The sequence below is a fragment of the Zophobas morio genome, unplaced genomic scaffold (assembly GCF_036711695.1).
Source record: "Zophobas morio isolate AGI-343-1 ecotype UQ-CSIRO unplaced genomic scaffold, CSIRO_AGI_Zmor_V1 ptg000030l, whole genome shotgun sequence".
In the NCBI taxonomy this organism is placed as follows: Eukaryota; Metazoa; Arthropoda; class Insecta; order Coleoptera; family Tenebrionidae; genus Zophobas; species Zophobas morio.
Window position 1 is genome coordinate 6,859,578 of NW_026972135.1, and position 11,968 is coordinate 6,871,545.

Sequence of the window (11,968 nt, forward strand, 5' to 3'; positions counted from 1 at the left end):
AATAGAAAAATGAGGATTTTTCAATTAAGCTCCGCCCCTCGGCTTACAACCAATAAAAAAAATCATCACAATTGAGACAGGGCGGGTGGGCGGGGCTTATATTTTCCTTTTTTTTCTTAATATACATATCCATCTTTTCATAGCAAGAAACTTAGAACATAATTAAAATGGTATATTTTTTTAACGAAATATGGATTTTGCAATTATGGGGCGTAGCCTAATTGCAAAATCGATATTTACTTATACAAGTTTTTCATTTTAAACATGTTTTAAGTTTCATGTTTTGCGGCTAAATCTTTGGCTTTAATTTTTTCTTAATATACACGATACTCAAAAATATATTTTTTATTTTTCGTAGAGAAATAAGGATTTAAGTTAAGCTCCGCCCTCTTGACCCACGACGATGTTTTAAGTTTCATGTTGTGAAAAGAATTCTACACAAATTAAAACAAAAAGGCAAAATATAAACCCGCCCACCCGCCCTATCTCAATTGTGATGATTTTTTTTATTCGCCATCAACCAAATAGGTGGAGCTTAACTGCAAAATACTTATTTCGGTACAGAAATTAAAAACATGTTTTTGAGTATCGTGTTGTTGAAAGAATACTATGTATATTAAGAAAAAAAGGTAAATATAAACCCCGCCCACCCACCCCATCTCGATTATAATGATTTTTTTATTCTTAGAAACTTAAAATACGTTTAAAATAGTAAATTTTTGTAAAGAAATATGGATTTTGCAATTAGGCTCCGCTCCTAGGTCTGTCAACGAATGAAAACTTCATAACAATTGAGAAATGAGATCGGGGCGGGTATCTTTGGCTTTATTTTTTCTTAATATACACAGTATTCTTCGAACAACACGATACTCAAAAACATATTTTTAATTTCTCGTAGAGAAATAAGGATTTTGCAGTTAAGCTCCGCCCCCTTGGCTCACGACGAATACAAAAAAATCATCACAATCGAGATAGGGCGGGTGGGCGGGGCTACATTTTGTTTTTTTTTTCTTAATATGTGTAGACTTATTTCGACAACAAAAACGGATGAGGTAAAGGACGCTTACCTTCGCTGTTAAGTTTGTTAATAAAGGCGATTAATAAACGAGAGGTTAATATTCGAGATTATTAATCGCCAATTAACAGTTGAGTAAGTTGCAATACTTTTCGGGTGATCATAATTTTATTAAATTCCTTAAAATTCAAAACATGAGTTATGCAACCAAACATACAAGCTAAAATTTTTATTAATACACATTATTACTAATATACACACAAAATTTGACAACAATCGGTCCGATAGTTTAGGTTATTTGTCTAATAAAAATCCACACAGACTAGCTTATGCTCGGGGAGTAAAGTTTCCTTTTTAAGTTATCCAATTCACTGTCGCCTTATCTGACGAGTCGCCACTGGCCTTCACGCGCATTCGCCATCATTGTGTATGCAACACACTATACACACACGATGTACCTTTTTCAATCACTGGATAAAACTCCTATTACTTTCTATTACTTTATTCGCGTAAATGGCGCGCCTTTATATGTTTTTTTAAATTCGACTTTTGCTTGGCTTTATGTGGACACTTGTTACACTTGTACCATTTAACGTCCTGTTCCTGCAAATGATGGGCATTTATGTGCTGCTTCAGTTGCCAGTTCCGTTTAGCTTTGTATGGACAATTTTTACACTCATACCATTTAATCTCCCGTTCGTCCAAATGGCACGCTTTTATGTGTATTTTCAAAACGCTGTTGGCTTTAGCTTTATATGAACACTTCTCGCAGTGATACCATTTAATATCCTGTTCACTGGAATGCCGAGCCACTATGTGTTGTTTCAAATTCCCTTTTTGTTTAGCTTTGTATGGGCACTTTTTGCATTCATACCATTTAATATCCTTTTCGTCCAAATGGTACGCATTAATGTGTGTGTTTAAAGACAGTTTGTGTTTACCTCTAAAGGGGCACTTGTCACATTTGTACCATTTAATGTTCCCTTCATCCAAATGGCGCAGTTTCACGTGCCGTTTTAAGTCGCTACTGGCTTTACTCCGGTATGGACACTTTTCACAATAGTACCACTTAATGTCTTGCTCGTCTACATGTCGCGCGATTATGTGCCGCTTCAAAGCCGAGTTACTTTTAGTTTTATAGGGACACTTTTTGCATTCGTACCACGAAATATTCTGGGTGTCCATATGCCGGAAATAAATGTGTCTTTCCAAGTGCTTTTTTCGTTTACACTTGTACGAACACTGTGTACAGTTGTACCAACACAACTCGTCGTCGCTCGAGTGCATTAGGATTTCGTGGGTCTTCATGTTACCTTTTTGCTTGAACATGCGTCCGCAGTGTTTGCAGTTGTACCATTTGACCACATTTTTCCGGGCGTCTATGGTGCAACTTAATACATGGGAATTTGCGCCACTAGTGAAACACGTAGTGGTGTGCTGGAGCCACTTGATCACAAAATGGGTCTCAAAGTTGCATTTTTCACAAATGTAGTTGTGGATGACGATTTCGTTTTCTTTGTGGTCTTTTTTGATGAGGCAGTGTTTAGCGACGTGTTGTTTGAAAAGTAGGGTTAGGTCGGTGCGGAATTCGCAGTCTTTGCAGTAGTAGCCTTCAATGGGGCTGTTTTCGCAGTTGAAAGGGTGTGGGAATGTACTTAGATGTGTGGAGAGTTCCATTGGGACCTTAATTTAGAAAAATGGTTTTAATATAGCTGGAGACAATTTTTGGTTTTTCTCACCTAGAATTGTGTCTTCTTATTTAAAATTTGAATAAAAGTCGTTTAAATTGTGTGAATTATCCCATTTTGTGTAAAATAAAAACCAATAAGAACACAATAAACGGACATAACCTCAATTCAGCCCAAATAGTGACATATGCAACACACAATACACTAAATTATAATACGTTTTTATTATTCAGATATATATTTTTCTATACCTAGTAAAGTAGTACAATGTGATAATTTAGTTTGTTAAGGATATTTTTCACACTTAAAGAATTTAATATCGTGCTCATTTAAATGGTACGTGTTTATGTGCTGCCTTAAATTCGAACTTTGTTTGGCTTTATAGGGGCACATGTTGCACTCGTACCATTTAATATCTTGCTCGTTTAAATGTCGCGCGATTATGTGACTTTGCAAATGACAGTTTCTTTTGGCTTTATATGGGCAACTTTGGCATTCGAACCATTTAATGTCGTTTTTATCCAAATGTCGCGCATTTATGTGGTTATTTAAATGACATTTTCTTTTGGCTTTGTAGGGGCAGTGTTGGCATTCGAACCATTTAATATCGTTGTCGCTGCAATGCCGCGCATAGATGTGTTTTTTTAAATCCGACTTTTCCCTAGTCCTGTGTGGACACTCTTCACATTCATACCATCTGACTTGAGTCCCGTCCAAGTGGTGCCTGTTAATGTGTTTGTTCAAGTTGGAGTTAAATTTGGTTTTGTAGGGACAATTGGGGCATTCGTGCCACTTTACGTCCTCCTCGTCCAAATGATGCACGTTGATGTGGCTGATTAAACACGACTTGTACTTGCTTTTATAGGGACACTTTTCACATTGATGCCACTCGATTTTCTTCTCATCCAGGTGTTTAATCCCGTGCTTTTTTAAATGCGAGTTGTACTTACTTTTGTAGGGACAAAGTGTGCATTCGTACCACTTGACCACATGTTCGTTCAAGTGTTGGTTGATGTGTCTTCGTATGTTCCTTTTCCTCTGACACTTGTAACAACACTTCAGACAATAATACCACGAAATTCCACTATCGTGCAAGTGTTCCAAACACCTCCGTTTACTCGAACTCGTTTTACATTTGCATTTGAACTCGCGACAATTATTCCAAGTGTAACTTTTGGCATACGTTGTTTGGGGGTTTTTCCGTCGCGGACAACTTTTGTAGTGTTGGAGCCACTTAAGCGAGAAATGTGTCTCAAAAGGGCAGTGTTCGCAAAGGTACTTTCGAACAATGTATTGTTCTTTTCTTTGTTCGCTGTGTTCTTCCATGTGCTGTTTGAAAAAGCGCGTCAGTCCGGTCTGGAAGTTGCATTCTCTGCACAAATAAATCTCCACGTTGCTGGTGACGCAGTTGAAGCGTCGCAACGCCGAACTGTGGCGTCTGATGTGATTCATCATCAGAAAAAATGATGTTGTAAAGAAGGGGCAAACCTTGCAGAAGTGGGCGCTTTTGAGGAAGGGTTTTTTGGTGGTGGCGTAGTTTGCAGAGTACTCCAGAGTTAACATCGTGGATGATTTAATTGTTACGAAATGTTTGATCAAGTCAACTGCAAAAGTCGCGATTTAAAAAAATCGGGGGCACCACGTACGCGAAAATTTACCTGTACGTGAGTAACTAGCGCGTAAAACGCTTTCCTTTTAGCCAGTGGAGCATTCTGTTGGTTGCTAGAGGTGGTCCGAACTGGAATTAAGTGAAAATAGCACAGTTAGAATACATTGTTGAAAATCGAATTGTTATTGAGAACAGGATTGCACTATTCTACATTTCACTTAACTAGCGGTTGTACGCAGTTACTTTAACTGTAAACAGTTATTTTTCCTCACATCTAGATAGTGTCTAGGATGTGAGAAAAAAATTAAACCGGAAAAACTTTCTCCGACGTTAATAGGTTACATAACCTGAAAACGTCAACAATTAAACAACAATAAAGCGCTTGTCAAAGTAGGCAACCAACATTACGATTTACAGTATTAAAACCGGTAATGAAACACCTATTTTTGAAGTTTCTCACCTAATGTTTCTGGGGTTCGTTTTTAATATAACCTCACTATTAACTGGGTTCACCAGCCACTAAAGGGTCAATATTTAAGAATTGTGCTTTGGGTCTGGGGTCTGGTGGCACTAAAATTGGTTAGTTTTCTGGGCGTTTCATGACCCCTAGAGCACGAAAAAATAGGTCCGCCGTCTGCGCGTCTACGGTCTGGTCTCTGCCAGTTCTCGTCTGTATCGATTTTTATTAGATGGTTAAGGTTTCAAATTATTAGACCGATTGTTGTAAAGTTTTGTGTGTTTGACGTTTTAGGAACATCATGTAATGGTAAAACGCTAACCAAAATTGTCAGAAGTCGATTTTTCAACTTTTGAGTTTCTCAATTCTTCGATTTTTCCATTTTGAGTAATTAGTTTCTCAATTTTTTTTTTTAGAGTTTTCAGCTTTTGGATTTTTCAAGTTGTTTCATCAATTTTCCGATTTTGTCAGTTATAATAATGTTTATTACGGATATACCAATACATTTGCTAAAGAGAGAGAATATAAATACATATAAACAAAAGAATATGTTACAAATTCAGTTCTTTTCGACATTCAGTCCTAAAACTACTTGGAAAACAATTAAAAATATTTATGCTAGGATGCTTATTTACTGTTAGTTTAATTCGTGTAATGGGCGAATTTTGCCCATAGTTTGTTCGGTGAAAATATATTTTGAAAAGAGGCGAGTTTCTAGATAGAACTACAGGCACAGCGAGATGAAAAAGTTCTAAGATAGGCGTACATTTTAAAAAACTATTGATAACTTTATAACAAAAATAAATGTCAAAGAACATGCGTCGACTACAAAGCAGCGGTAAACCAAAATAGGAACACAGAGTTTTGTATTGATCCTGAACATAACAAACGCGATTCTTAAAACAAAGAAATTTGATGAATTTCCGTTGTATTTTTTCGATGCGATCCGCATAAAATTTGTACCTTGGGGACCAAATAACAGTCCCATATTCCAGTATTGACCTCACAAAGGCGCCGTACAAAACTGTAAGGGCTCTAGTTATTGCAATTTTCAGTTTTATTTTGAATTTTTCAATTTTACGATTTGCAATTTTTCGATTTTTTTGTTTATCGTTTTTTAATTTTCGTTCTTCAATTTTTGATTTGCAATTTTTTTAGTTTTCAAAAACTTTTCGATTTTTTAACTTTTGGATTTTTCGATCTCTCGATTTTTTAATTTCTCAACTTCTCGACTTTAAGTTTCTTAATTTTTGATTTATTGATTTTTCGACTTAGATTTATCAATTTTGATTTTTTTACTTTTTGTTTTATCAATTTTCCGGCTCCTCAATTGTTCCCATTTTCGATTTTTGTTTTGAATTTTTCAATTTTACACTTTTCCAAGTTTTCAATTTTTCGACTTTGTCAGTTGTCCATTTTTTTTCAGGTTTTTGTTTGTTTGACTTTTCTCTTTCAACTTTAGAATTTTTCAATTTTTTAGGTATTTCAACATTAAATTTTTCAGATTTTCAATTTTTCGATTTTTATTGTTTAAATTTTCGAATTTTCCAGTTTTTCAAATTTTCCATTTATTGATTTACAGTTTTTCGAGTTTTCAATTTTCAAGTTTTTCAACTTTTCGACTCTTCAGTTTCCCATTTTTTAATTTTTTAACTTAGATTTTTCAATTTTCGATTTTTGTTTTCAATTTTACACTTTTGTTTCTTTCATTTTTTGATCTTTCAACTGTAGAATTTTTCAATTTTTCGAATTTTGAACTTTTGGAATTTTTCAATTTCTCGTGTTTAAATTTTCAATTTTTCCATTTTTTGATTTGCAATTTTTCGAGTTTTCAGTTTTTAAACTTTTTTTCGTTTTTTAGTTTTTTAGTTCTTTAATTTTTCGAATTTTCAACTTTCAGATTTTTCAATTCTTGAATTTTCCTCTTCGGTTCTTGTTTGTGAATTTTCGATTTTCTCACTTTTGGATTTTTCGATTTTCGACTTTTTAATGTTCGCTTCATTCAAATTATTCCAATTTTGGTTTTCTCAATTTTACAATTTTCCAAATTTTCAATTTTTCGGTATTTCAATATTAAATTTTTCAATTTTTCGTTTCATCAATTTTCCGATTTTTTAGTTATTCCAATTTTGATTTTTATGTTGAATTTTTCAATTTTTCAATTTTTAATCCTTCAATTTTCGAATTTTTCGGTATTTCAAATTTTCCATTTTTCGATTCTTCAATTTCTCATTTTTTGATTTTTTAATTTTTCAACTTACGTTTTTCATTTTTTTTCAGTGATTTCATGTTTCGATTTGAAATATTTCGAATTTTCAATTTTTTCAATTTTTTAGATTTTTATTTTTTTAATTTTTCGATGTTTCAGTTTTTAAATTTTTCAATTCTTCGATTTTCCTCTTCGATTCTTCACCTTCTGAATTTTTCAATTTTCGATTTTTTAATTTTGGTTTTATCAATTTTCCAATTTTTCAATTATTCCAATTTTGCTTTTTTATTTCAAATTTATCAGTTTTACACTTTTTCAAGTTTTCAATTTTTCGATTTTGCGACTTTCGAATTTGTCAGTTTTTCCATTTTTCAAGTTTTTGTTTGTTTCATTTTTCTCATTCGACTTAAGAATTTTTCAATTTTTCGATTTGTAATTTTTCTATTTTTTAATTTCTCGTTTTTAAATTTTCGTTCTTCAATTTTGATTCGTAATTTTTTTAGTTTTCAAAATAAAATTTTACAATTTTTCGATTTTTAACTTTTGAATTTTTTAATTTTTCGATTTTTAATTTTTCAGTTTTTCAACTTTTTGATTGTTAATGTGTCAATTTTCGAATTTCCACTGTTTCAATTTTTTTATTTTTCGATATGCAATTTTTCGAATTTTCAATTTTCAAGTTTTTCAATTTTTCGATTCTAGAGTTTCTCAATTTTTGATTTTTTCATTTTTTGACTTAGATTTTCAATTTTCGATTTCTTTATTTTTTGTTTCATCGATTTTCCGGTTTTTCAATTATCCTAATTTTCGATTTTTATTTTGAATTTCTCAATTTTACAGTTTTTCGGTTTTCTTATTTTTAAATTTTTTAATGTTACCATTTTTCAGCCTTTTTGTTTTTTCATTTTTTGATCTTTCAACTTTCCAATTTTACAGTTTTTCGATTTTTTAACTTTTGGATATTTCAAACTTTCGATTTTTTTGTTTTTCAATTTCTCGACTTTTAATTTTTCAATTTTTCAACTTTTCCGATTTTTAATGTTTCAGTTTTCGAATTTTCCGGTGTTCCAATTTTTCCATTTTTTGATTTGCAATTTTTCAAGTTTTTAGTTTTCAATTTTAGATTTTTTAATTTTTTGTTTTATCAATTTTCCGATTTTTCAATTACATACCTATTCCAATTCTCGATTTTTTTTAAATTTTAGAATTTACTCTTACGATTTGTAATTTTTCAATTTTCGACTTTTTTTTAATTTTTCAATTTTTTCTATTTTTTAACATTTAGATTTTTCAACTTTACGATTTTTAATTCAATTATCGAATTTTCCTGTGTTGCAATGATTTTTCGGATTTTCAGTTTTAAAATTTTATCCGCTTTTTAGTTTTTATTTCTTTAAATTTTGGGTTTTTCAACTTTTGGATTTTTCAGTTCTTCGATTTTCCTCTCGATTCTTCAATTTTCCAATTTTCGATTTTTGATTTTTCAGTTTTTGGATTATTCAATTTTCGATTTTTTAATTTTCGTTTTATCAATTTTCCCATTTTTCAATTATTCCAATTTTGGTTTTTTACTTTGAATTTTTCAATTTTACACTTTTCCAGTTTTCAATTTTTCAACTTTCGAATTTGACAGTTTTTCCATTTCAAGTTTAGAATTTTTCAATTTTTCAGTATTTTAATTCTAATTTTTCAATTTTTAGATTTTTTAATTTTTCGTTTCATCAATTTTCCGTTTTTTTAGTTATTACAATTTTGTATTTTTATTTTGAATTTTTCAATTTTACAGTTTTTCGGTTTTCTCACTTTTGAATTTTTTAATTTACGCATTTTTCGTTTTTTTTTTAATTTTTCGTTCTTGACTTTTGATTAGCAATTTATCGAGTTTTCGATTTTCAATTTTACAGTTTGTCAATTTTTTAACTTTTGAATGTTTCAATCTTTCGATTTGTCAATTTCTCGACGTTTAATTTTTCAATTCTTCAACTTTTCGATTTTTAATGTTTCAATTTTCGAATTTTCCGTTGTTTCAATAATTCCATTTTTCGATTTGCAATTTTTCGAGTTTTCAGTTTTAAAGTTTTTTTTCCATTTTTTTTAGTTTTTCAATTCTTTAATTTTTCAACTTTTGGATTTTTCAATTCTTCGATTTTCCTCTTCGATTCATCAGTTTTTCAAATCTGGATTTTTACATATTTCAGCTTTTGGATTTTTCAAATTTCTATTTTTTAATTTTAGAATTTTTCTATTTTTCGAATTGTTAATTATTTTTTTGATTTGCAATTTTTCGACTTTTCAAATATAGGATTTTTCACTTCTTCAATTTTCCTCTTCGATTCTTCAATTTCTCAATTTTCGATTTTTTAACTTTTGGATTTTTCAATTTTCGATATTTTAATGTTCGTTTCATCAATTTCCAATTTTGATTTTCCCAATTTACACTTTTCCAAGTTTTCAGTTTTTCATCTTTCAAATTTGTCAGTTTTTCCATTTTTCAAGTTTTTCTTTGTTTTACTTTTCTCTTTCAACTTTAGAATTTTTCAATTTTTTCGGTATTTCAGTATTAAATTTTTCAATTTTTCGTTTATCAATTTTCCGATTTTTTGGTTATTCCAATTTTCAATTTTTATTTTGAATTTTTAAGTTTTTCAATTTTTCGATTTTTATGTTTCAATTTTCCGGTGTTTGAAATTTCCCATTTTTCGATTTACAATTTTTCGAGTTTTCAGTTTTAAAGTTTTTCCACTTTTCGACTCTTCAGTTTCCGATTTTTTAATTTTTCAACTTGAATTTTCAATTCTCGAATTTTGTTTTCAATTTTTCAATTTAACACTTTTGTTTTTTTCATTTTTTGATCTTTCAACTTTGGAATTTTTAAATTTTTCGAACTTTTAATTATTCAATTTCTCGACTTTAAATTTTCAATTTTCCATTTTAAGATATGCGTTTTTCGAGTTTTCAGTTTTCAAGTTTTCTTTCCATTTTTTAGTTTTTTATTTCTTTAATTTTTCGAATTTTCAATTTTCGGATTTTTCAATTCTTGAATTCTTCAGTTTGTCAATTTTCTATTTTTTAGTGTTGGTTTCATCAATTTTCCGATTTTTCAATTATTCCAATTTTGATTTTCTGAATTTTACACTTTTCCAAGTTTTCAGTTTTCGAATTTGTCAATTTTTCCATTTTTCAAGATTTTGTTTGTTTGACTTTTCTCTTTCGACTTTGATATTTTTCAATTTTTTGGTATTTCAATATTAAATTTTTCAATTTTTCGTTTCATCAAATCATTCCGATTTTTTAGTTATTCCAATTTTCCATTTTTTGATTTACAAATTTTGAAGTTTTTGATTTTTCTACTTAGGTTTCTTAGGTTTTTCAATTTTCAATTTTTTATTTTTTGTTTTATCAATTTTCCGATTTTTCATTTTTTTGAATTTTCAGTTTTCCAATTTTCGATTTTTGATTTGTCAGTTTTTGGATGATTCAATTTTCGATTTTTTAATTTTCGTTTTATCAATTTTCCCATTTTTCTTTTATTCCAATTTTGGTTTTTTATTTTGAATTTCTCAGTTTTACACTTTTCCAAGTTTTCAATATTTCGACTTTCAAATTTGTCACTTTTTCCATTTTTTCCAAGTTTTTGTTTGTTTGATTTTTCCCTTTCAAGTTTAGAATTTTTCAATTTTTCGGTTTTTTAATTCTAATTTTTCAATTTTTAGATTTTTTAATTTTTCTTTTCATCAATATTCCGTTTTTTTAGTTATTACAATTTTGTATTTTTATTTTGAATTTTTCAATTTTACAGTTTTTCGGTTTTCTCACTTTTGAATTTTTTAATTTATGCATTTTATGTTTTTTTTTTTTAATTTTTCGTTCTTCACTTTTGATTAGCAATTTATCGAGTTTTCGATCTTCAACTTTACAGTTTGTCAATTTTTTAACTTTTGAATGTTTCAATCTTTCGATTTTTTTATTTGTCAATTTCTCGACGTTTAATTTTTCAATTCTTCAACTTTTCGATTTTTAATGTTTCAATTTTCGAATTTTCCGTTGTTTCAATAATTCCATTTTTCGATTTGCAATTTTTCGAGTTTTCAGTTTTGAAGTTTTTTTCCATTTTTTTTAGTTTTTCAATTCTTTAATTTTTCGATTTTTCAACTTTTGGATTTTTCAATTCTTCGATTTTCCTCTTCGATTCTTCAGTTTTTCAAATTTGGATTTTTAAATATTTCAGCTTTTGGATTTTTCAAATTTCTTTTTTTTAATTTTTCGTTTCATTAATTTTCCGATTTTTCAGTTATTCCAATTTTCTGTTTTAATTTTGAATTTATCAATTTTACAGTTTTTCAGTTTTCTCACTTTTAAATTTTTTAATTTGTCCATTTTTCAGCATTTTGTTTTTTTCATTTTTCGATTTTTGGATTTGTCGTTTTTTTTTTGTTTTTTCAATTTTCGTTCTTCAATTTTGATTAGCAATTTTTCCAGTGTTTGATCTTCAATTTTACAGTTTATTAATTTTTTAACTTTTGGATCTTTCAATTTGTCGATTTCTTTATTTTTCAATTTTTCACCTTTTCGATTTTTAATGCTTCAATTTTCGAATTTTCCAGTGTTTCAATTCTCCCATTTCTTAATTTACAATTTTTCGAGTTTTCGATTTTCAAATTTTTCAATTTTTCGATTCTTCAGTTTCTCAATTTTTGATTTTTTGATGTTTCAATTTTCAATTTTCTAATTTCCTTTTCCTATTCTTAAGTTTATCAATTTTCAATTTTTCATTCCATCGATTTTCCAGTTTTTAATTATTCCAATTATGGACCGTTATTTTGAATTTCTCAGTGTTACACTTTTTAGATTTGTAATTTTTCGAGTTTTCAGTTTTCCGATTTTTCAACTATTCCAATTTTTGTATTTTTTTTTGAATTTTCAATTTTACACTTACCATTTGCAATTTTTTGGGTTTTCATTTTTTCGATTTTTCAACTTCTGAATTTTT

The 11,968-nt window shown here is 29.3% G+C and overlaps 2 protein-coding genes across 2 annotated transcripts; both read right to left on the reverse strand.

The window, feature by feature from the left end:
• Positions 1-1,300: 1,300 nt before the first annotated feature.
• Positions 1,301-2,869, reverse strand: LOC135138281 (zinc finger protein 711-like). The gene is made up of 2 exons (XM_064068221.1): positions 2,755-2,869; positions 1,301-2,698 (listed from the first exon to the last, which is right to left on the reverse strand). Exon 2 carries the CDS (start codon positions 2,690-2,692, stop codon positions 1,517-1,519), a length of 1,176 nt encoding a protein of 391 aa, XP_063924291.1. The 5' UTR covers positions 2,693-2,698; positions 2,755-2,869; the 3' UTR covers positions 1,301-1,516.
• Positions 2,870-2,952: 83 nt separating this feature from the next.
• Positions 2,953-4,661, reverse strand: LOC135137912 (zinc finger Y-chromosomal protein 1-like). The gene is made up of 2 exons (XM_064067689.1): positions 4,362-4,661; positions 2,953-4,307 (listed from the first exon to the last, which is right to left on the reverse strand). The coding sequence occupies exon 2, from the start codon at positions 4,264-4,266 to the stop codon at positions 2,989-2,991; it is 1,278 nt and encodes a 425-aa protein (XP_063923759.1). The 5' UTR covers positions 4,267-4,307; positions 4,362-4,661; the 3' UTR covers positions 2,953-2,988.
• Between the last annotated feature and the right edge of the window lie 7,307 nt (positions 4,662-11,968).

What these genes read in the sequence shown, in the direction of transcription:
- LOC135138281 (XM_064068221.1), bottom strand. Translation starts at nt 2,692, where the DNA reads ATGGAACTCTCCACACATCTAAGTACATTCCCACACCCTTTCAACTGC.
- LOC135137912 (XM_064067689.1), bottom strand. Translation starts at nt 4,266, where the DNA reads ATGTTAACTCTGGAGTACTCTGCAAACTACGCCACCACCAAAAAACCC.